The sequence below is a fragment of the Cavia porcellus genome, unplaced genomic scaffold (assembly GCF_034190915.1).
Source record: "Cavia porcellus strain 051 isolate PalLab524CR breed Dunkin Hartley unplaced genomic scaffold, mCavPor4.1 scaffold_16, whole genome shotgun sequence".
In the NCBI taxonomy this organism is placed as follows: domain Eukaryota; kingdom Metazoa; phylum Chordata; class Mammalia; order Rodentia; family Caviidae; genus Cavia; species Cavia porcellus.
The window spans coordinates 24,195,041-24,219,564 of record NW_026947499.1 but is presented as its reverse complement, the minus strand read 5'-3'; the positions used below and the strand labels follow the sequence as shown (position 1 = coordinate 24,219,564).

At 36.0% G+C, this 24,524-nt stretch overlaps 1 protein-coding gene and 1 pseudogene across 4 annotated transcripts in view; both read left to right on the top strand.

The window, feature by feature from the left end:
- Positions 1-24,524, top strand: part of Hormad2 (HORMA domain containing 2) — a 135,508-nt gene that overhangs the window by 71,193 nt on the left and 39,791 nt on the right. For 2 of the 4 annotated variants that reach the window (XM_063225966.1, XM_013141643.3), the window contains one exon: positions 2,889-3,106. The exons of 1 other annotated variant lie outside the window; for it this stretch is intronic. In XM_063225966.1, the coding sequence (XP_063082036.1) occupies positions 2,889-2,975 (87 nt within the window). In that variant the 3' untranslated portion in view covers positions 2,976-3,106. Of the gene's footprint in view, positions 1-2,888; positions 4,142-24,524 lie in introns of those variants that run through there. One more of the 4 variants, XM_063225965.1, reaches the window with a different exon arrangement.
- Positions 11,841-12,408, top strand: LOC111754002 (large ribosomal subunit protein uL11-like; annotated as a pseudogene).

Sequence of the window (24,524 nt, the reverse complement as noted above, 5' to 3'; positions counted from 1 at the left end):
CTGCATGCTGCTTCACTGTCTTTTGCCTGATTTTCCATGGATTGTTTTTCCTCTGTGATGCCCTTGTGCCATGCCACCCTGCCTTGGAACCGGCTAACTGTGGACTGAAATTGTGAGCTAAATAAACCTTTCCAACTTTACATTTTATGTTGGGTATTTTGTCCCAGTAACAAGAAAGTAACTAACACAAAGTAAAACCATTTATGATAGCATCAAGAAAAGTGAAATAAAAATTATCCTAAGGAAGTGAAAGACATCTACAGTGAAAATTATATCACTCTGAAAAAATTGCAGAGGACACCAGAAAATGGAAAGATAAACAAGGAATAGTGGTACATACCTGTAATCTCAGCACTTGAGAGACTGAGGCAAGAGGATCATTGTGAGTTCAAGACCAGCCTGAGCTACAAAGTGAGCTTGAGGCCAGCCTGAACTACATAGTAAGACCATCTCAAAAAGATAAAGAAAAAAAAGGAAAGAATTCCGTGTTCCTAGATAGGCAAAACCAATATAATATGTAACCAGAGGAGACCCAGGGTAGCAAAAGCAATACTGAGTAACAAAAGCAAAGCAGGAGACATCACAATTCCAGATTTGAAGTTATATCACAACATTGTTGTGTTTAAAACAGCGTGATATTGGCACAAGAACAGTCATTTGGGTCAATGGAACATAAGAAAAAGCAAAAACAACTTCATGCAAAATTAGCTATTTGATCTTTGACAAAAGGACCAAAAACATACTCTAAAGGAAAGATAGCATCTTTTTTTAAAAAAAGATAGCCTCTTTAATAAATGCTTCTGGGAAGACTGAATATCTTCATGTAGAAGATTGAGTCCAGACCTATATAACTCATTATCTATCAAAACACACACACATACACCCCTTATCAAAATCAACTTCAGATTTATACTAGTTTAATTCCAGTAAGATATAGCAATGCTACTTTTATTCAACTCTAATATCCTTACTTGTTTTTCGTGGCATTATTGTTATATTATGTCACCGTATAGTTACTAATTTACAGTCCATAGCCATTTTCTTAGTCCAATAAAATTTTACTCCCACTTATATCTTTTTTGAATTCTCCATGTTATGGGTCAAAGATATATCATACACATTTTATACAATTTATTTTAAATTCATTTAAAAGAAAAGAGTGAAATATTTATTTGAATTGCATTTTATAGTTTATTACAAGAGCAGCCTTTAGTGATATTCTTTCTTTACTTTTGTTAATTTAAATTATTCACCTGGTCTGAGCTTTTCCCACCTTTTAGAGGTTTAATTACTGCTTCAATCTCCTTGCTTGTTTTTGGTCTGTTTAGACTTTATGTATCTTGTTGGCTCACTTTAGGTAGGTCATATGTGTCTGGTAGAATTTCTTTAAAATTCTCCAATTGTTGGCAAATACATTTAAAAATGTGTTATTAGTATATGTTTGTGGTATATAATACATTCATCTTGGGGAATTGGTACACATGTTGGGGAATTGGTATCACATCATAATCATTTTTCCTGCCTTCCCTACTCTTTCATCTCTCCCTTTCTCCAGATATCCTTCCCATTTCCACAAATTCTACTTCCTTGTTTCCTATAATCTTTCATTTTACTCTTTAAATAATTTGTATTTTGGGTTTTTCATGTAAGGGAAATCATGCAATATTGTCTTTTGCCTTTGATTTATTTGACTTAGCATTATGGTCTCAAAGTGGATCTATTTTCCTACAAATGACTCAGGTCTATCCTTCTTTATGATGGTGTAGTTTACCATTGTATATACTAACCAGATTTTCTCTAGGCATTTTTCTGTTGATGGGTCATGTCCAGAATTTAGGTTTTATGACTTGTGCTACTATAAATATAGCTATGAATGTATCATTGTAATATTAACTCTTTTGGGAAGATACACAAAGAGATATAGCTGAGTAAAGGGGATATATATTTTTAGTTTTTTGATGGGATCTCCATACTGATTTTCTTGGTGGTTCTTCTAGTTTACATTCCCACCAACAATGTAGAAATGTTCCTTTTTTCTCTCTCATTGCCTTGGAAGCATTTGTTATTGTTTGATTCCTAATGTAAAAGGGTTCTTTCAGGTCCACAATCTCACCAATATTTGTTGCTTTTTTGAATTCTTTATGATAGCCATTCTTTCTGGAGCAAGATGTAATTTTAGTGTTGTTTTGATTTATACTGATGGATTTTTATCACTCAAGACATAATCATAGATTTTTAAATCTCAGTGGACTGTCCATACCCCTATTCCAAAGAGGACAATCATTCTCATAACTGCTCATGGAAAATAATGGTACCAGAGAATAAAATTGTCTTTATAAAATTTACACATTTAGACATAGAAAATAAAGTTGGATGTGATCATGACTACATAGTCTTACAATCAAACAATGGAATGCTTATTAGTAAGATCTGCAGCGATGGACCACTCTCACCATTATTGGCAGAGACCAATGAGGCCACGATTATATTTTTTTCTGTTATAGAAAGCAATTGCAGTAACTTAAAACTCACATTTACTGCTGTACAGAAGTCAGAAGCATGGTCCAGTTGTGACAGTGTGGCTGTGCTGGCAGAAGAAGAAACAGTTCACTCAGCTAGTTATCCTTGCTTATAAACCAGATATAAACCAAATATGTGGTGTCACTGATTCATTCATGTTGCAGAGAAATACATCATAAAGTTGACATCTGAGGATTTTGAATTTAAAACAAAAACTGTATTAATGATGCTTCTGTGATTTACAATGATCTTGAAGAACATGATTTAGATTTCTTAAAGAAAATTAGACTGCCACCACTTCCTAAAAACAATCCTGTATCTACTGCAAAAGCTATTCTGTGTAACATCTACTTTTGCCTTCTCTTTAGCCCCCAGTGGCTCTACAGAATGTTGGGAGGACAGGAAGCCTGTTCCCACTGATGGCCATGCCAGGCAGAGGTGAGGTTACTTGGTGACTACCATTGTGGAGGAACCATCATCCATGCAGTCTGGATCCTGATGGTGGCCCATTGTGTAAAATCAACAATCCATTCTGACTATCATTGCTGGGGACCATGACAGAACACTGAAGAAATTAACTGAGCAGGTGAGAAAGGCCAGACATCTCACAATGCATGAAGACTTTGGTATAGTGACCTATGACTCTGAGCTCTCCTCAGGAGTACAACTCTATAATGAGGCCAATATGTCTCTGAAGTTGCATGGAACTGCTGTTTTCTTCTGAGATCTGTGCTGTGAATGGCTGGGGAAGCACTACTGAAGATAGTGGCCCAGCCAGTCACTTATAGCAGATTCAAGGGCCAGTGATAGAAAGAACAGTCTGTGAACACACCTACCATTTTGCTCCTTTAGGAAGGGTCGTAGACAAGATGCTGTGTGCTGAGGGAAAGTTTACTGTCATGGAGACTTGGGTGGGCCATTAGTCTGTAAGCATGACAGTGGTCCATTTGTCATGTGGCATCATCAGCTGGGGAGCTGGCTCTGTCCTGCTATGGAGACCAGGCATGTTTGCCAGGGTGAAGGTCTTCTTGGACTAAATCCAATCCAAAATCAAAGGTTCAACTTCACTTCAAATAAAAAATGAAAACAAAATTTTAACAAAACAACAGCTACCACCTATACCGTCAATAGACATGCATTTGGGCCAGGAACCAGAAGAGAGGATATGACTCAAGGCAAGATATTTTCTATCCCAGAGGTAGCTGTTGCCAGTCCAGAGATGACCTGGAATTTGGAAAGTTGAATAGGAGATATCTTACTGTATTTGGCAAATTTTCCTTTGTTTGACCTCAGACACACGTTCTGTGAATCCAGTTGTTTGTCCCAGCAAGACACATGTATAGCTTTTAGTGAAGCATTTAAAAACAGGTCTTCATTTTCATCTCAAAGAAGGAGAGAAATGAAAACTTGAAGCCAGGCATGGTGGTGCACTCCATGGTGGTGTAATCCCAGAACTCTGAAGGCTGAGGCAGGAGGATCATTGCAAGTTTGAGACCAGCCTAATTTACAAAGTGAGCTCAAGGCCAGCGTGAACTGCATAACGAGACCCTGTCTCAAAAAGACAAAAATAAATAATAAATAAATAAATAAATAAAAAAAAGAAAAACTTGATGAGAGCACAGGATATAATCTACTGTGTATTCTCTGGAAAATTAAAAAAAATTAATTTATTCAACTTATTTAATTTAGTTTAAAATTCTATCACTACACTTTCATTTCAAGAAACTATAAATTCTTTTTCCCACACAAAATCTTGTAACTGATGGGAATATAGTTTTATTTAAAAAAAAATAGGCCGGGGATTTAGCTCAGTGGTGCAGCTCCTGCCAGGCAAGTATGAGGTCCAGAATTCAATTACTAGTACCAAACAAACAAACAAATTTGCTTATTAAAATCAAAGACACAGGCACACAACAATCCAAGCCTCCAAGAATCAGAATCATCAATATCACTGTCTTCCACATTTTGTCCTACTGCATGGAGCCTCTTCCAAGAGAAAAAATGTCTTTCTCTGGATCCCTGCTAGAGGGCCTGCCTGACGTGATTCCTGAGGACGTGTCACCTTTGGAAGAAATATGTTCATGGTCATTTGCTTCTTTTTTCATCATAGATTTGCTTTTAAAGCTGGGCGTGATGGGCATGCCTATAGTCCCAGTACTCTAGAAGGCTGAAGCAGGCAGATTGCAAATTCAAACCCAGCCTGGGCAATTTAGCAATTTAGCAAGATCCTGTCTCAAAATAAAAAATAAAAAAGGGGGCTGGGCTATAGCAATTTCCTCCACTCTCTGCACTTACTATTTATTTATTTGTTTAGTAACTGGGTAGATTATTTTGATGAAATTTACTTTCTCCTTGCAGTATTAAGCCTCTGATGCTGCTACTTAAGGATTAAGCTATAGGTATATCCAGTCACCCTGGAGTGATGGTGGCTTTATCATAGCTCTCTTTGTCCATCTCTTGGTCTGAACATACTTAGGTGTTGGACTCAACTAATTGCTAGAAGTTGGTATACTGTTTCCAACAGTGCTGCAGGCATAAATTATTCAATGGACTAGCTTAATCAAATTTGGGGTCCTTTGAAGGGATATTTCTAAGATTCCAGTGTTTGAAATTTGCACAGATTCCAGGAGGACTTCAAGCTACCTATTTTCTCATTCTTTCATACAAAGTAGTTAGCCTACAATGTAGCTGATATCTCCGTTGAAGATGCAAATCTCTCAATTGTCTTTCAACACAACCTCCATTGTATTTGAGCATGACCTTGATTCTGAATTTCTCCATGCTTGGTGGCAAATAGAGTTACTATCTCTAGAAGGAGTTTAGGAGCTATTTATTCTTAGTCTCCCCTGAGAAAATCTGAGTCACAGCTTTGGAGCTAAGGGTGAGAACAATAGCATACTTCTCTCTCAAGTGTCTCTGTGGTTTAGGAATTGAGTGCTAGGTGGAAGAGGGCCAGTAGATACTTGTCCCAGCTTGCCTCTCCAAGCGTGGAATTTCTGTTTTAAAAGCCAAGGCAAGAGTAATTGGAGCCCTGGCATTCTCAGTGTTACTACACCAAAGGTAGAATCTTCTTCTTACCAGTGAGGGAAGGGTGAAAGGAGGGAGCCCCCACTTTGTGGCCATTCTTACATGGGATTTAACTTCAGCAGCAGCTGAGGAAAGAATAAAAATGCTAATGTCCTTTGCCTCCTGTGCAGAATAGCCCTTAGAGTGAAAGCTCTGGGAGAGGAAACCTTATATTGTTGTCTGTACTACTTTGTAATAGAATGGAGTCTCACTAAGTTGGTAGTTCAAATACCATCAACTTTTATTATTCTTAGCAAATTTTAGTAGATATTTTTGATATCTACTTCTTAGTTTGATAGTGCCATAGGACTATTCAAGAGACTTAAATATTTTTTGAAATAGTTTTAATCAGTTTTGTTAAAGGACGAATCATTGGAGTTCCTTACATGGTCATGGGGAAGCTGATCTCTTTTTTTTTTTTTTTTTAATTTATTTTATTTAAGAGGAAAAAGAGAAAAACACAAAACAAAACAAAGTGGTGTAAGGTTACACATAATACAGAACTACAAAAAAAAAACATAACAGTAAGAAATCACCTATTAATAGATTATATATTATCATCTTGGAAATAGTTGCTCACATCACAGTATCCAAGAATACAAAGTAGATATTCAAACAGAGAGACTGCAAACAGCTGTGTTCAGTGATCCAAAAACATTAATATAGTCAGCTATTTAACACCCCTAAACACACTTGCTGTTATATCTGTTAGAGCTCTTTTTTTTTTTCCTCCCTCTCCTTTTTACAACAAAATTTACACATTTTGGATTTTATTACTCCTTAGTTCTTATTACTTTTTTTTGGGGGGGGGAGAGAATAAAGTCAAATATGGCAAAACAAAGCTGTCAGTCAAAACCAAGGATAAACATAGCACATGATGTAGAACAGAGTACAAGGTTATTAACAATGGTTATCAACGTTGTCTCTTGTTTCCTTAAAAAGAATTGTCTATCTCATTAGATATTATAAAGTTGGACAAAACAGTAGAGAACAAGACCAATAAAACTTAGGCATTGTAAACATTACAGGACTTCCAAAGGAGACAATAGTCAAACCAGAATGGGCATCTTAGTGAATCTTATTGCCTTTAAAGTAGTTGCCTATACCCTCAAACTTGATACTATCGCACAGAATGGAACAGAGTCTAATCAGTCAAAACAAGATCGTGGGAGTATTACAGGACTTCAAAACAAGTTAATAGGAAATCAAAAAGAGTTACTATTATATATCCTAATTTTTTAAATTTTTCCCTTAATTAAAATAAACATAAGAAATAACTAAATAATTTTTTTAAAGAATAGTAGTTACCATAGTGTCTGTCTTTTTCCTTGAAATATTTGGGTAAAACTTCATATACTATAGGGAAGCTGATCTCTTTGTGATAGGGCTGGAGAGGTGGTTTGAGATAGGTTCTCACTATGTAGTACAGACTGGCCTTGAACAATAAAAACTCAGTATCTATTCCATACTGGCCATAAACTCAAAATCCTGTCTCGGTCTCCTTTCTTCACAGGACTGGGATTATAGGTATGTGCTTCCACAGGTAGTGGAAGCTGATTTCTATACAGTATCTTACATAGACCAAACTATACAGAGAAAAAATAGGTTAGTAGTCACTAAACTAGGTATGAAGGTTAACTACAAAGGCTCCTGGGGAGTTTTGGAGCAGACTTGTCTTTTCATTGTATATATATTTGTCAGAACTTGCAGAATTTTACATTAAAAAGGATATACAGTTAAGTCCTCAATTTACAAATATACAAGTTGCAAACTTTAGGAGGTGTGAATGGACCTCATTTTTTTTTTAATGTTTAACATTGTATATTTGTGTCAGTGGTGTATAAGACATACTTTGTTGGACTTATGAACAAATCTGACTTACAAGTATTCTTCCAGAACAGGACTCCTTGTAAGTCAGAGACTAACAACTTAATGACTTAACTATTTTTATTTTGTATAAATTATGTCTCCAAAAAATGAGAAAGAACTCAAAAACTTAAAGGAAAACATGAATATAATGAAGTAGAAAATGGAAGGTGTTAAAAGAGAGAAAGACAAGTAGATTTCAGCTTTGAAAAAATACCATACCTAAAATTTAAAAGTATCTCTGGTTATATTTAGCAACTGATTAGAGGCTACATTTTTCAGTAAATTATTCAAATTGAAGCATAATGAGAAAACAAAACAACAGAAAAGAAATAGTGCCTCAGTGACTTTAGGGGTACTATCAAGCAGCCTAACCTGTGTATAATTTGAATTTCAAAAACTGAGGTTTTAAAATGCAGTGCTGAAAATTTTACAAACTGATGAACTCTATCAAATAATTCAGGAAGTAATTTGTTTACTTTATAGTAGATATTCTTGAATTACAGAAAAAGCATTCAACAAAATTCAGGCCAGGCGTGGTGACACACACCTGTAATTCCAGCATTTAGGAGGCTGAGGCAGGTGGATTGTTGTGAGTTCGAGATTGGCCTGGGCTACAAAGTGTGCTCAAGGTCAGCCTGCACTGTATAGCAAGACCATGTCTCAAAAAAATTCAAATTCTCTTTTTTTTTTTTTGAATTTTTTTTGTCTGTTTTTCATTTTTTTATCGGTACCAGGGATCACGACTGCCTGCTTGCAAGACAGGCGCTTATGCCGCTGAGCTAAATCCCCAGCCCCGAAATTCTCTTTTTTAAATTAAACAACTAAAAGCTTCAAGAAAACAAAGAATAGAAAAACTTCTTCAGCTTATAAAACAACATGAAGAACCTAAAAGTAGCATAATATTCAATGTTGGAAGAACAAACACTTTGCATCTAAACTATGGAATAATACAGATTATTGACTTTTATCTATTCAACTTTATATTAGAGATCCTAGCCAGTATTAAGGCAGCATTCAAAATAGCCAGGCATGGTGGTACATACGTGTAATCCCAGCACTTGGGAGGCTGAGGCAGGAGGAAAAGTTCAAGACCAGCCTGGGCTACAAAGTGAGCTCAAGGCCAGCCTGAACTGCATAGTGAATCCCTGTCTCAAAAAAGACAATAAAATAAAAATGCATATGTGTTAGACCGGAAGAAATAAAATTGTTTTTTAAATGACATGATTGAAATCACAAGAAACCTCCAAGGAAGACACTGCTAGGACTAATTATGAATTTAACAAAGTCACAAGATGCAAGATGAATACATAAAGTCTATTATATTTTTATACTCAATGAATGATTGGACATAAAATTTTAAAGTATCATTCCCAATGTTACAAAAAAAAATCTTAGGCTCACTTAATAAGACATATACCAAGATGTTTACAATGGCGTAGTAGTGCATGCCTGTAGTCCCATCACTTGGGAGGCTGAGGTAGGAAGATCACCACAAGCTCGAGGCTATCTTGGACTACATAGTGAGTTCAAGACCACCCTGGGCTGCACAGTGAGACTCTACCTCAACACCCCCATCCCACAAAGATGTATACAATAAAAACTCAAAACACTGCTGAGAGAAATTAAATAAGACTTAAATATATTAATGTTCATGAATCATAAGATTCAATTAAGATGTCAGTTCTTGGGCTGAAAGTGTAGCTCAGTGGTACAGTGTTTGCCTCTTATGGGCATTAGGCCCTGTGTTCAGCACTGCAAAAGAAAGTGTGTGGGGGGGGTTCAGTTCTTCCCAAATTAATTTATGCATACATACAATCCCAGTCAAAATTCCACACCCCTCTTTTGATAGAAATTGATATGTTGATTCCAAATTTAAATAGCAATACCAAAGGCCTAGAAATGTTATAAAATTTTTTGAAAAGAACAAAGTGAGAGGTCTTAACTCATAATTTCATGTATTTTTTTGTTTTTGTTTTTGTTTTTTTGGTATCAGGGATCGAACGCATGACCTTGCACTTGATAGGCAGGCGCTTATGCCACTGAGCTAAATCTTCAGCCAACTCTTATCATTTCAAAACTATAAATACATATACAGCAACAAGGTATTGAGACATTGCAGTAAAATTACACATATAGATCCATGGAATAGAATGAGTAGTTTAAAAGTAGATCCTTATATAAGTAGTCAGTTTTTAATAATGTATCAAGATAATAGTCTTCTCAATGAGTAGTATTGGCATAACTAGATATATATGGGAAAAATTAAATCTCAATCATTACCTTACACTGTACATAAGATTAATTCAAAATAATCTAAAGATCTAAATATAAGCTTTTAGCAAAAAAATTTCGTAGACTGTTCCCTACAAGTATTAACCATAAAAGAAAAACAATTGATAAATTGGACTTTATCAAAATTAAGATTTTGGGGGCTGGGGATTTAGCTCAGCGGCATAAGCGCCTGCCTTGGAAGCAGGCAGTCGTGAGTTTGATTCCCGGTACTGATAAAAAAGGAAAAAGACAAAAAAAAAAATTAAGATTTCTTTCCCAAATACATTGTTAAGAAAATGGGGCTGGGGTTGTAGATCAGTGGTAGAGTACTTGCCTAACAATCCCTGAATTCCATCTCAAGGATCGGTATGGGAGGAGTAAAGAAAGAAAAATGAAAATGCAAGCTAAGTGAAAGATAGAAAAAATATTCTTAATACATATATCTGACAAAACAACTTATGACAAACTATTTAAAGAACATTTATAACTCAGCAAGAAAACAAACAACCCCATTTTAAAAAATGTCCAAGAATTTGGTAGACACAAAAATATTTCAAAGTCCAAATAAGCACATAGAAAAGATGCCATGTTTTGTTAGTCATCAAAGAAATATAAAATAAACTAAAATGATATAATAAAATTCATAATCAAATGCATATCCACTTAAACGGCCTAAAGCATTAGCACCACCAAATGTCAAGGGTGTTAGTTTTTTGGAATTCTTATGTGTGTATTGCTAGTAAGTGTATGGAGTGGCACAACCACTTTGGGAAATATCAGTTTCATATATAGTAAACATGCACTTACTATATGATGCACCAATTTTCACTCCCAAGTATTTATGCAGAGAAAATGAAAAATACAATCACAGACTTTTGTGTGAATGTTTATAACAGCTTTATTCATAATAACTCCAAAATAGAAACAATATGTCAGCAAATCAACTTATGGGTATCTTCAGAAAATGAGTTATTAAGAGCAATAAAAAAAGAACAACCTACTGATATATGAACATGTGAATATATTTTTAGATGTCAAAAAATCAAAAACAAAAGAATTCTGTGTAATTTCATTTATGCAAAAATTCTAGAAGAAACAAACATTTGTGAAATTGGTGTTTGGTTGTGGGCGTAAAGTCAGGTAAGGAAATTTTTTAGGATAATGAAATATTTTATATCTTCATTTGTAGTGATGCTAACAAGGTTATACACATTTATTAAGCATAAAAGGTATACTTAAAATGGATACATTTGATTGTATATTTCATTGTTTGTAAATTTTGCCCCTTTGCATTTCAATTTTACCTATTTTTATTGTATTTATCATTTTGAGACAAAATATTCACTAAGCACTTCAGACTATCCTTGCACTCATTTTGTAGCCAGGGTGATTTTAAATTTGCAGTGATCCTCCTGCCTCAGCTTCCTGAGTGCTGGGATTAAGGCAAGTGCTATCACACCCAGCCTATGGTTAAATTTTAAAAAGCAGTGATCCATCATGTTAATCATTAAAGTCTGATTGAATTATTCCAGATTGGAAATAATCTAAATGTCCCTTAATGAAGGATTTGTTCAATAAATTTTGATAGAACAATAAGAGGATGAAAAAAAAATACTGCCTGAGAGAAAATATGCTATTTAAAGAAAATCCACTTAACAACTTTTCAGTATCTAATATAATTTAAGATATGCCAATCATATAACTAATTTGGGGCTGTGCACCAGGTCTTGCTCTATAGTCCGGACTTTTCTTGACCTCACTATGAAGCCCAGCCTGGCCTCAAACTTGTGGCAATCCTCCTGCCTCAGTCTCCCGAGTGTCACCACATCAGGTTTTATAACTATATAGTTTTTCTAGGGAGGGTACGGTAGGGATTAAACTCAAGACTTCACACATCAAAGTTTATGCCACTCAGCTACTCTCCCAGTTTTTGCTATATAATTTGATGCAGATCTGAGTTATGTAGTAAGCCAAGCTTTTTCTTTCTTGTATAAGTATTTGTTTTCTGAACAGTTAATAATTGTCTTTCATTTGTTTAGCCTTCTGTTTACTGATTTCTAATTCAACTCTGAACCTTCTATTTACTATCTAAATCTGCACTGGTCTTTCGGCCAAGGTGCAACTTTATTTAATTGTCTTGAATCCAGCTAACACCAGCTGTTCCTACCATGCTGACCAAATTCAACCCAAATAAGATCAAAGTTGTGTACCCAAAGTGTACCAGTGACGAGACTGGCACCATGTCTGCTCTGGCCCCCAAAATCAGTCTCCAAAAAAGTAGGTGGTGACATTGGCAAGGCAACTGGTGACTGGAAAGGTTTGAGGATTACAGTGAAAATGACCATTTGGAACAGATAGGCGTAGACTGAAGAAGTGCTGTTAGCCTTTGTTCTGATCACTGGAGTCATCAAAGCCCTGATCATCCAGTCACTAGTTACCTTGACAATGTCATCACTACTAAGAGACAGAAACAGTCAGAAAAATATTAAACACAGTATAAATCTCATTTTTGACAAGATTGTCAACATTTCTCAACAAATATGTCACCAATCTTTAGCCAGAGACCTTTCTGGAACCATTAAAGGGATCCTAGAGACTGCCTAGTCTGAGGGCTGCAGTGTTGATGGTCACCATCATGACAACAATGATGTAATGCAATACCCAGGTAGCCAAGAAGCATAAGAGAAAATACTTCATTCAAAAGATGATCTTATAAAAAAAAATCTACACTGCTTCAAATGGTAGCAACTAATCACATATGGCTAATAAAATTTACACACCACCAGGAGCTGGGCATGGTGGTGCATGCTTGTAATCCTAGCACTTGGGAGGCTGAAGCAGGAGGATCATTGTGTGTTCAACACCAACCTGAGCTACAAAGTGAGCTCAAGGCCAGCCTGAACTTCATGTGGGACCATCTCTCAAAAAGCCAAAACAAGAAAAAATTTTACGACCAAGTGTGGTCGCACATGCCTGTAATCCTAGCACTTGGGAGGCTGAGGCAAGAGGATAGAGGCCAGCCTAGGCCACATAGTAAGTTCAAGGTAAGCCTGCAGTATGTAGTGAGACCCTGTCTCAAAAAAAATTTTTTTTAAATTTAAATGTAAGTTCAGCCATTTTTATGTGCTCTGGCTAGTGGCTACTGTATTGGAGAAGGCAAATATAAAACATTTTCACAATCACAAGAAATTCTGATAGACAATGCTGCTCTAAATCTCCCTCAGATACTCAAAAGCAGTTTCATCTTTACTGACATTCTCCTGGAGTTTTTCACCTTTGATCAAATTTATGTGGTTATTCTCTCTGGAGGCCTAGCTCTGTAATGGCTGGTAGTCTGAATGCTGGTCTCTGATCTTGGTGTCTCCCTCGTCAACTTCTGGGGAGTTCTTTGCCCTGTTTTATGTTAGATATCTTGTTTCCTGTTCTTGGTTTGATCCCTTATTTTGGTGGAGCACATGTTCTCTGGTAACTTCCTTAGAGAGGACTGAATGCAAAATAAGTTTTTGAGATTTTACATGTCCTAAAAATGTCTTTATTCTTGTATTTGATTGAGAGTTTAGCTAGGAAAAAAAATCTGGGAGGACAATTATTTTCCATGATAATTTTTGATACATGGTTCTCCTGTTTTCTAGCTTCCAGTGTTGTTGCTTTCAAGAATTTTTAAGCCGTTCTGATTCTGAGTCTGTTTATCATTTGATTTTTCCTGTATGGAAACTTTTTCCTTAGGTTCTAAAATTTCATTATAGTGTGCCTTGATGTAGGTCTATTATCATCCATTATTTGTGCTAGGTGCTCAATGGCCCATTACAATCTGGTAACTCAGGCCTCCTCCAGTTCTGGGAAATTTTCTTGAATTATTTCCTTGATGAAAATTACATCCCATAAATTTCTTTGTCATTTCTTTTTGTATCCACTAATATTAGGCATTGGATTTCCTGTGGAAGTACTATTTTTTTTCTGCCCAATTTGCCACATTTGTGTTTTTGTTCTATTCTTGGGAAGAACCCCTCAGCATAGAATTTTCTATTGATTTTTCATTTGCACTATTTTTTTTTTTCATTTCGAAGAGCCTTTTGTTCTCTTAACATTCCTTTTTATGGCATTCTTTGACTATGTTATAACATAAGCACTGGTTACTGACATATTCTTTTTTTGTTTTAATTTTCTTTAAGGAGAAAAAGAAAAAAAAAGCAGAGAAAGGGTACAAGTTATACAGATTTACAGAAAAAAATGAACAATAGGAAATCACTAGTTAATGGATTACATTTTGTCATCTCAGAAAGAGTTGTTCAAATTACAAAATTAAAGCTTATAAAGTGGACATTCCAACAGTGAGACTGCAAACAGTTCTGTTCAATGATCCAACAAAACTCAGTAATATGATTATCTATCTTATGCACTTAAATATACATGCAGTTATATCGTTTAGAGCACTTTCTTTTCCTCTCTTTTGTACAATGACAATTACACATTTTGGGTTTTGTTGCTCCCACAGTTCTTATTACTTTTTTGGAAGAGAGTAGAACCAAATGTGACATAACAGAACAGTCAGTCAAATCAAAAGGGTGGACGTAATAGATAATGTAAAAGCATAATACTAGGTGATCAACAATGGTTACCATAATGCCTCCCGCTATCTCTAATAGAATTGCCTATATCATTAGTTATAATAAAATTGAACAAAACAGTAAAGAACAAAACCAACAAGACCAAAACATTGGAGACATTATAGGTCTTCAAAAGTAGATAATAGTCAACCAGAATGGGTGTCATAATGAATCCCACTATCTTGACAGCTGTTGCCTAAACTTTTGAACCTGGTACTATCAAGCAAAACAGAATAGAGGAACATCAGTCAAAACAAGATGGTGAGAGCAATACAGGGCTTTAAATCAAGATAATGGAATATCAAAGTGGGTTACTATAATATATCCTGCTATTTTTAAATTTATTTTTCCCTTAATTAAAAGGATAAAAAAGTAAATAATAAAATGGAGATTGAGATAAAAGAGGGCATAACAGCAAATCAGCACAGATCAAAACATAACCATTTAAGCAAAATAGTGTTTCACCACAAGATTATCCCGACATAAAAGTAGTTACCATATTGTCTCTTTCCTTGAAATCTTTGAGTATAACTTCGTATACTGTAGCATCAAATATATCAAAACAATGTAAAACCATTTAAGAGAATGACAGTATTACAGGGTATTTAGAATCAACTAACAGAAAATGAACAATGGTTTCTGTATAATCTCCTTGTCTATAGAAGGTTTTGCTTATACTATCATATATAATAAAATCCAATAAGATACCACCTGTTTAGACCAATGGAGACAGAAGAACAAAAGCTTGATGAGACTTCAAAACAAGATGATACTAAATCAGTATTACCTCTTAAGACGTCATTTTCTCCAAAATAGCTGTTCCTATCATCCAATCTTCTCTGCCTCATTTCTGTTGAGCTCTTTTTCTGTCATTAGTTGTCAGTTTTGTCTTCTTCATTTTGTTTTCTGCTCCATTCATTGTGGCCTCTCTGCCGCTACTTCTGGATTCTTCATATTTTTCTTTTTTAGAATATCTTGCAGTATTCTCTGTAGAGTTAAATTGGTGGTTGCATATTCCCCTAGTTCCTCTTTATCCTGGAAGCACCTTGTTTTTCCGTCAATTTCCAGGGATAGTTGTGCAGGATATATCAATCTTGGCTGGAGATTATTATCTTTCAAAGCTTGAATTATTTCCCCCCATGCTCTTCGTGATTTGATGGTTTGTGTCGAGAAATCTGCTATAATTCTGATGGGTGTTCCCTTGTATGTGATCTGTTTCTTGTCTCTGACGGCTTTTAATATTCTGTTCTTGTATTGAATTTCTGGAATTTTAATTATTATATGCCTGGGTGTTGCTCTGTTTGGGTTGTAGGTGGCTGGGGTCCTGTATGCTTCATACAACTGAGTATCTTGACCTTTTGCTAAATTAGGAAAATTCTCCTGGATTATTTCTGTGAGTAGCTTTTGTAGTTCATTTGTTTGTGTCCCTACTTCTTCTTTTATGTTCTTAATTCTTAAGTTATGGATCCTCTTATCATCTTCTAGTCTTTGATTTATTGCTGTTTCTTTGTTATTTTTAAGAAGTTTTTCATTTCATTCTCCCATATTACAAATCTGCCCTCCAGTTCAGATAATCTGTCCTTAGTTTCTTTCAAGCTGTTATGCCAGTTTTCGATAGAGTTTTTAGTTTCCTGGCAATCTCTTTGAACCTGCTTCACGTATTCTATGCTTTCTCTATTTTCTCCATCAAACAATTCTCCCCTCTTTTTCTGTTCTTCCATTCCACCATCTGTTTTTTCTTGGGTGGTGCTTAGCATTTCTCTAACTATTCTGCTTATGTCTAGCTTCAGGTCATTAATAACTTCATTCCTGAACTTGTCTATGAGGCTCTCGAGATAGCGCTTTATATCTATTGGTGCTGTGTCTGCTGTTGCCTCTTTCTCAGGATTGGGGGCCGAGGACCCTTTCTTGTTGCTGCCTCTTCCCATATTCTTTGTTCCTTATATATGCAAGCGTATATAGGAGGCCCAGCTTCCTTCCCTGTAGGCCAGAGTCTGATTGAATTGCGCTGGCTAGGTGTTCCCGCCCACTGCGGCACACCAGGAAGTTGCAGACCAGGCAGCCTATGTGGGGCCCGCCCCTCCAGGTCACCTTCAGGCGCTGGGATCTGGGTCGTGCTAGCCTACTGGGTCTCAGTCAGCAGTATCACGTAGGCTAGGCACTGCTCACCAATCCTGCTTGAGAGGGGGATACGTGGCTGAAGTCACTGCAGCGCCCTGTTCCCGCAAGTCTGCCCGGTCCCAGAATGTCCTCTGTTGGAGTCTCCTAAACCGTGGAAGAGTCCCAGTTTCTCTCACTCACTGCAAGTCAATGCACAGCTCCCCACCCGTCCTGCTTTCAACTCCGTTCACCAATTCCCATTCTCAGAGCTTCCTCTCTCCCTGCTGAGCCCATGTAGACACTGCAGTGGTGGCGGGAAACCAAAATCGCGGCTTCCAATGGCGCGGGCTCCAGCTTCCACACTGAGGCTTTTCTGTTCCTGTTATAGCACCAGGATTGCATTCCCAGTATGCTTCTCTCAGCCCAGTTCGTTCTTGGGTCACCGGAGCATATCTCCTCTTGCTTATGATTCCTTACTCAGCACCATTCCTGAATTCTAAGCTGAGTGTTTCAGAGAGCCTCCGTAGCTGCTGCTATCTGTCTGCCATGTTCTCCCGGAAGTCCCCGTTACTGACATAGTCTAAATTAGGTACTGAAAACTTCTTAAGTGGCTTTTCTTTTATGGCAGTCATTCTTGATGGTTACAGAATTATCTTCTAATAGATTTTTTCTCTTTATTTGTTTTTGTTTCCCCTTTAGAAGTCCTCTATGGTTGGTAATCCTTGCTTGTCTGCTCACAACTATCAGTAAGGAAACTGTTAGGCTCCGGACTTGTGGATGAGTCCTGTTTATTGTGGCCTTCATTAAAGAATGACTTGGCCAGTCCTTTGGAGGAATCCCCAATGTCTATTTTATTTATTTATTTATATTTTTTTGTGCCGGGGATCGAACTCACAACCATGCCCTTGCAAGGCAAGCGTTTATGCCACTGAGCTAATCCCCAGCCCCGTGTCTATATTTTAAAGAGTTTCTTCTTGGTCAGGTTACTAAGTAGCAAGGCAGACCACCAGTGTTTAGGAGCAAAACAGATAGAGAACTGAGGGTCTTGGCATTCAGTATGTGAACTTTCACTTAACTCCCTTAACCGTGTGCCAATGGTACTTTTTCTTTCTCTTCTTATTCTTCTCTTCCTTCTTCCTCTCCTCTTTCTCCTATTATTATAACCAACTATATAATTTGTATTATGGTTGATATAATGTGTCAACTTGAGAAGTTTAGAAGTTTAACTACCAGACTTAAAAGGGAATTAGGATCCTTACTTTGTAAATATCTTCAGTCTGTGCAAGAAGAGTGTACAGATTTTATGGGTGCTACCTCTGCTCTGGTGGGTGGGGGGTGGCCTGCGTACAATATAAGGGAGGAGAAGAGAAGAGGCTTGTTATTTCCCTGTTCTTTTGCTCTGGCTGCTTTTACTGGCTGTTGCCTCAAAGTGTTGCCCTGGTGCCATGCCACTCTGCTTTGGAGCCAGATGATTATGGGCCGAAACCTCCACAAATAGTAAGCTAAATAAACCTTTCCTTCCTTTATTTTTGGGTATTAGGTATTTTGTCCCAGCAATGATAAAAAGGTAACCACAACACTGTTCTTTATGTTACATTGTCCATCTCTACACTTTCTAGTAATTAGGCCTCTCTGTAGAAAGAAGTAATTGCTTCTATAAAGAAGGGATCCCAAAGATTCCAACAGCTTCAAAAATATCTTTCTATTGGTCTTTCTTATTTTAGTCTGTGTTCCCGTTTTTTTTATCCCTCCTTCCAAGAGTACCTGCTAGAAATTCCTTAGAACAATAACCATTTGGTTGGTCCATGTATTTGATGTTAGTTATTTCCTCATATATCTTTCCTTATACTTGTAGGTAGAGATATCCTAACATATAATGTATTTTTCAATAAATCACTTGAAAATCTGCATTATGTATCTGTAGTGTTCACTAAAAAAAAATTGATTTGACATGATTTTAAAATACTCTTTGCCTTAGTCACAAAGATTTGTTCCTATGTTTTCCTTTAGTTTTATAAGGATTTGCGAACCATTTACTTAATTTTTTGCAAAGAATAAAGAATCAATCAAAGTTTATTTTTTGTGTCTTAATATACAGTTGTTCCAGGATTATCTGTTGACAAAGAATATCCTTTCTCCATTAAATTCTTTTACATTTTTGTAAAAAAAAATCTGTTCCAGACTATATTCCTGTGGTTCTATTTCTGGACTCTGTTCTGTTGCATTGATCTTTGTGACTGTGCCAAAATTTGATTATTAAGCCTGTATGTCAATTAAAATTGGCTTTAAAATATTCTGTCTTTACATTTATTTAGGTCTTCTTCAATTTCTTTCTTTTTGCTTTTCTTTTTCTTTCTTTCTTTCTTTTTTTTTTTTTTTTTTGATGTGTCTTTTTGAGACAGGGTCTCACTATATAGTTCAGGCTGGCCTTGAGCTCAAGTGGTAGCCCAGGCTGGTCTTGAACTTTCCACAATGCTCCTGCCTCAGCCTCCCATGTGCTGGGATTACAGACATGAGCTACCATGCCCAGCTTTCTTCAATTTCTTAAGCCAATGTTTTCTAGTTTTTGGTATACCATAAAGTTAGACTTATGTATAGTAAATGGTTATCTTTTGGCTGCTATTATAAATAATCCTGTTTGGTTTTAATTTTTAATTCCTGGTGTTTATTGTTAATACTAGGGGATTTAGCTCAGTGGCATAAGCGCCTGCCTGGCAAGTGCTAAGTTGTGAGTTTGATCTCCAGTACTGGAAAAAGAAAACAGGGAAAAAATATTGTTAATACTATATATAGAAATATGTTTTTAAATTGAACTTTAGGTCACTTATTAGTTCTGGGATTTTTTTTGTGATGTTAGGATTTTCTACATGGATCATCACATTATCTACAAAAAAAAAAGTTATGTTTCTTCCATTTCAAAGAAAGAAAAAAGTCTTCAAGTGATCCTGATTACTCTTGTAGTTATTGTCCTGATTCTTTTTTTTTCTTTACCAAAATTGTCACAAAATATTTTTTTCTTTACTGTACTCCTTATTCCTTATTCTTCCATGCAGAAAACTGGCTTCTTCCCCCACCTGCACTTTCCTAACTAGTCTCTTCAAAATAAACCAAGACTTTCTAATTAAAAGATCCTGTGGCCTTTATTCTGTTTCATTCTTCTTTACCTGTTTTAGTCTATTGAGTACACTCTCTCTTACAAACATTCTTATTTATATGACAGTATTCTCTTTTTCTTCCATATGTCTGACTTATCATCCATTTCTCTTGTTTTTGTTACTCCTCCCACCTTTAATTGTGGACATCTCCAAACATCTCTAAAGTGTTTAACAATGTTCTCTTCTAATTCTCCATGCTTCCCTTTAAGACGTCATCCATTCTCAGGGATCTGAGCATCACATAAATATGCTGTTTACTTATAAATATCTTAACCCTTGACCATGCCCAAATTTCCACTCCTTTATCTTTAAACTTCTATGGAACATTTCTCTTTTGATGTCCCTCTATCATGCCAAATCCAGTATGTGTATCATTTTGTTCACTATTTCCCTTCCCCTTCTGTACCCTGAATAAATTTCCTTACCAGGTTTCCTTCTTAGCATTATGTTTATCTCAGTGTCTTAACTTCAAAAACTTGAAATCAGTCTCCTTATTTAGTCAGGTATCAGAATTCCTCCAGTGTGTTCATGGTGCCAAAAACTGAGCTTAAACTTTCTTTTCTACTCTTTTAAAGTAAAAAATTTTTACTATTATTGTAATTGTTAACAACAGATTTGGAGGTTTGATAATTTAGATTGAAATCCAGGTTCTGCCAATTCCCACATTATAGATATAATCAAGTTATTTATGAACTGTGGCCTTGTTTTCAATCATTAAATAAAAGCAATAATAATACCTATCAGTATGATCATATTGAGGATTATATAAAATGTAATACATGGCTGGATTTGAATAGCTAATATTTTGTTGTCTAAATTTCTGAGATATACTGTTTTGTAGCTTTCTCTTAATGTCCTGATTTACATGTCAAAGTAATGCTAACCTCAAAAAATGAGTTATAAAACATTTTCTTGTATTTTATTTTATGGAAGATATTTTAAATCTGGTATTAATTATTTACATTTTTGGTAGAATTCTTTATTAAAACCCTTTGTGTTTGAAAGTCTTTTTCAGGAGCTCTTAAATCATCAACCCAATTTTTTTAAAGTATAAGAAACATTCAAGGGGCTGGGGATTTAGCTCAGCGGCATATGCGCCTGCCTTGCAAGCAGGCAGTCGTGAGTTTAATCCCTGGTACCGATAAAAAGGAAAAAGACAAAAAAAAAAAAAAAAAGGAACATTCAACTTGTGTATATCATCTTGGTTGAGTATTGGTAGTTGGTAGGTTTTGAAGAAATGAACTATTATATATGTCAGCAAATTTATAACAGAGGCCTTGTTGTGCTTATTATCTTTTTATTTGCTCTAAGATTTACAGTGATATCCCTGTTTGTCTCCTATTGATGATTTTTGTCTTCTTTCTTCTATCCTTTTCCCTCATGCTGAAATTTAATCACCTTCACTGGTTTTTCTCAAAATCATTCCTGTTTCATTCATTTTCTCATTGTTTCCCTCTCACATTTGAGTTGCTGCCATTGCTTCCAGGCTCTCCCACAGCCCCCTCTATCCTGCATACCACTGCCATCTAATCTGCATTATAGTGTAACTTTCATATCACTTCCCTAATCAAAAATATCACATTATTCCTATTTCCTACTACATCAAGTCTAAACCTGGTTTTTGAACATTTCATAATCTGTTGCTGCCTTACCTATCTTGTTTCTCACTATTACCCAATGTGCTCCTTTCCTTGAGTCAAGTTTTTTTTGCCTCTTAATAATTTTCTCTTGTCTATATTTTCTCTTGTCCTGTGTTTTCATTGACCCAAAGCATATCGATCTTTAAAGAAAATCATCTATGTTTTCTACTTCCTTGCTTTCTGTTCTCCTTAACTCACTTTATTCAGGCTTTCATTTCCACCATCACACTGTGTAACCTGCAATTCTTTTTATTTTTCTCATTAGTCACTTCCTCAGCTTTTCCATCTCAGTATATGACAGCAGTTGTTTCAACCAAAACCATAGAGGCCATCCTTGGTTCTTCTCCTTTATTTCCCACATCCGGTCCATCAGCCGGTCTAGTGAGCTTTCCATTCAAAATATATAAAAATCTGACCACTTCCCAATAATTTCACTGTTAACACTTTAGCCCAATCAAACAGTACCTCTGCTGTGGTCTCCCTGCCTGATTTCATTTTTGCCTTGCACAGTTTGATACAAAGCATCCAGATTTTTGGTTTGTGTTTATTTGTTTTGGTACTGGGGATTGAACCTAGAGGTTTTACACTGATCTACATCCCCAGCCTTTATTTTTTATTTTTGTGACAGTGTTTTATTCAGTTGCTAACATGCCCATTGTGATCCTCCTGCCTCAGCATCCCAGAGTGCTGAAATTACAAGCTTATGACAAAATGCCACACAGCAAGAGAGATATTTCAAAAGGCTGAATGTGGCAGCACACGGCTATCATTCCAGCATTTGGGAGGCCAAGGCAGGAGGATCACTGAGAGTTAGAGGTTGCTAAGCTTTTTGAGTTCAAGGCCGGCCTGGACTTCATAATGAAACCTTGTCTCAAAAAGACCAAAAAAAAATTAAAAAGAAAGATATTTTAAAGGTATGAATCTGTTCATGTTACTTTACTGTTGCCTTTTATGGCCATACCTGATCTGATTCAGCCCCAGGATCTGACTTTACCTCTGTCTAGTTTCTCTTCATTCCCTCATCTTCAGTTTCCATGACTGTCTTTCTAGAAACAGCAGCCAAGCTTTTTGACACCTCATAAATAGGTACATCTCAGAATTGTCAATGGATAGGTATCTTTATTTTTTTATTTCAAAGAGAAAGTAGAAAAAAAACCAGAAAAATCAAGAAGCAAACAAACAAAAAACAGCTAAAGCAAAATGACAACAACAAAAACATATTGTTATCCTCCAAACAGATGCTGACTACCAGAGTTGGCCTGCAAAGTCAATCAATAAGTTTGTTTGTCTTGTTTTTTACTTCAGTTGCTGTCATCTGAGTTAGCCCATTGCTTATGGGGCAGCCCATTGCTCTTCTTGTCTCCCAGCCCACATGCTACCTGGCTCACACGAAAGCGTGTTTTGATTTCTTGATTCTCTTCATGTCTAACCCTAACCCTAACCCTAACCCTAACCCTAACCCCTGGCAGCTGCCCCTGGCTCACCTAAATAGTTGTCTTTAGTTTCCACAGTATTTGTCAGAGAAATATGTATTATATCAACAGAATGAAATAAGTATTTTTTCTAAAATCAATATTTTTATGTTTATTTTTATTTTGTAATAAACTTACAGAGAAGCTACAAATATATATAGCACAAATTGTGTTTTATTTTTCCTGCCCTGTATTATGCAATGCCTAGAAATAAGGACATATCCTACAACCACCAAAAATAAGAAATTAACTTTTTTTTAAGCTTTATTTTATCTTTAATTTTATTTATTTATTTATTTGAGGCAAGGTTTCACTCTATTAGTACAGGCTGGCTTCAAACTCATGATCCTCCTGCTTCAACCTTATGAGTGCTGGGATTATGGGCATGCAACACACACCCAGCTATCCTGTCTTTCCTTCGTTTCTTTTATTTTTTCTTTCCTTGTTTTTTGTGTTTTGAGTACCAGTAAGTCTTTTAAAGAAAAGATACAGGAGCCTGGGATTTAGCTCAGTGGCACAAGCACTTGTCTGGCAAGCATGAGGTTGTGAGTTTGATCCCTGGTACAAAAAAAAAAAAAAAGGCAAGAAAGAAAAGAAAAGAGCATGAGTGTTGCAAAATGATTAGAAAATAGGAAAGGAAGTACTTACTACGGTATAGCAAAATCAATCATCAAATAGAGATCTCAATGATGGGGTCATCAAAGCTGAAGGTGGCTTAATCTTTGATATATCTCTATCTTTAATCTTCAGCCTCCATTCAGATTTTTCTAGATGTTCTAAAATGTCTGTTATACCAAAGGATCCTAATAGAATCACATGCTTCATTTCCTTGTCAAATGTCTCAAGCCTTATTTATCTTACAACAGGTCCTCAATCCTACCTTGACTTTCATGACCTTGATTTGTTTTAATAGAAAGGGCCTTTTATTTTGTAGAATATGTTCAATTTGGATTTGTCTGTTTCCCCAGGACTAAATTTCAGGTATGAATCTTTTTAAATACCACCTGTGTTAGTTACTCTTTACTCATTGGTGTAACAAAATACTCAACACCCAAAATGAAGGGAGGAAAGATTTATTTCTTACAATTCTTGGATGTTTCCATACACACTCAGTTGGGTCCAAGCAGCACAGTGGCATAGCGGGCTGCCATTCATGGCTGGCTGCAAACAGCAAGACGTGAACTGGCAAAAGAGAGAGACATACCTTCTTCCTGCCATTACATCATATCCTGGCTCTACCGTTAGGCTAGTATGACACTCACACCACCAATTTGAGCGCTATACAATGAACCAATCACAAATACATTAACTGCATGAGGCTTGGGGGCCACTGACATAAACCATGACACCGTCAAAGTGGTCGTGAATAATGGTTACCTAATTCAAGTGGCACATGATTTTGATTTGTTCCATTACTGATATTTATTTGGTTAATATATTAATATGTTATCTATCAGCTTTTCTACTGTACAGCTACTCTTTTTTCTTTGTAATTAACAAATGGTTTATAGAGAAGTACTTTAAAATTGTGTAAGTTATCTTGATCCTCATTTATTCATTTATATTGTTATGAACTCATGAATCCTTATTTCATTTTATCGGCTACTGTAATTACTTATTTTGATGTTTATATTTGCTAAGATTTTGCCAGTGGGAGCCCTATCAAAGAAAGCTTCTTAGGTATGTCTTCCTAATTCTGTGACCACTTCCTTACATTTTGGCATGACAAATTGTTCCAGAGACTTCTTGTACTTTCCCTGTGCTAGTCCTAGAATCAGCCATTTCTTGGAATATCCCTGTTTTTTTTAGTAGCCAAGTTATAGA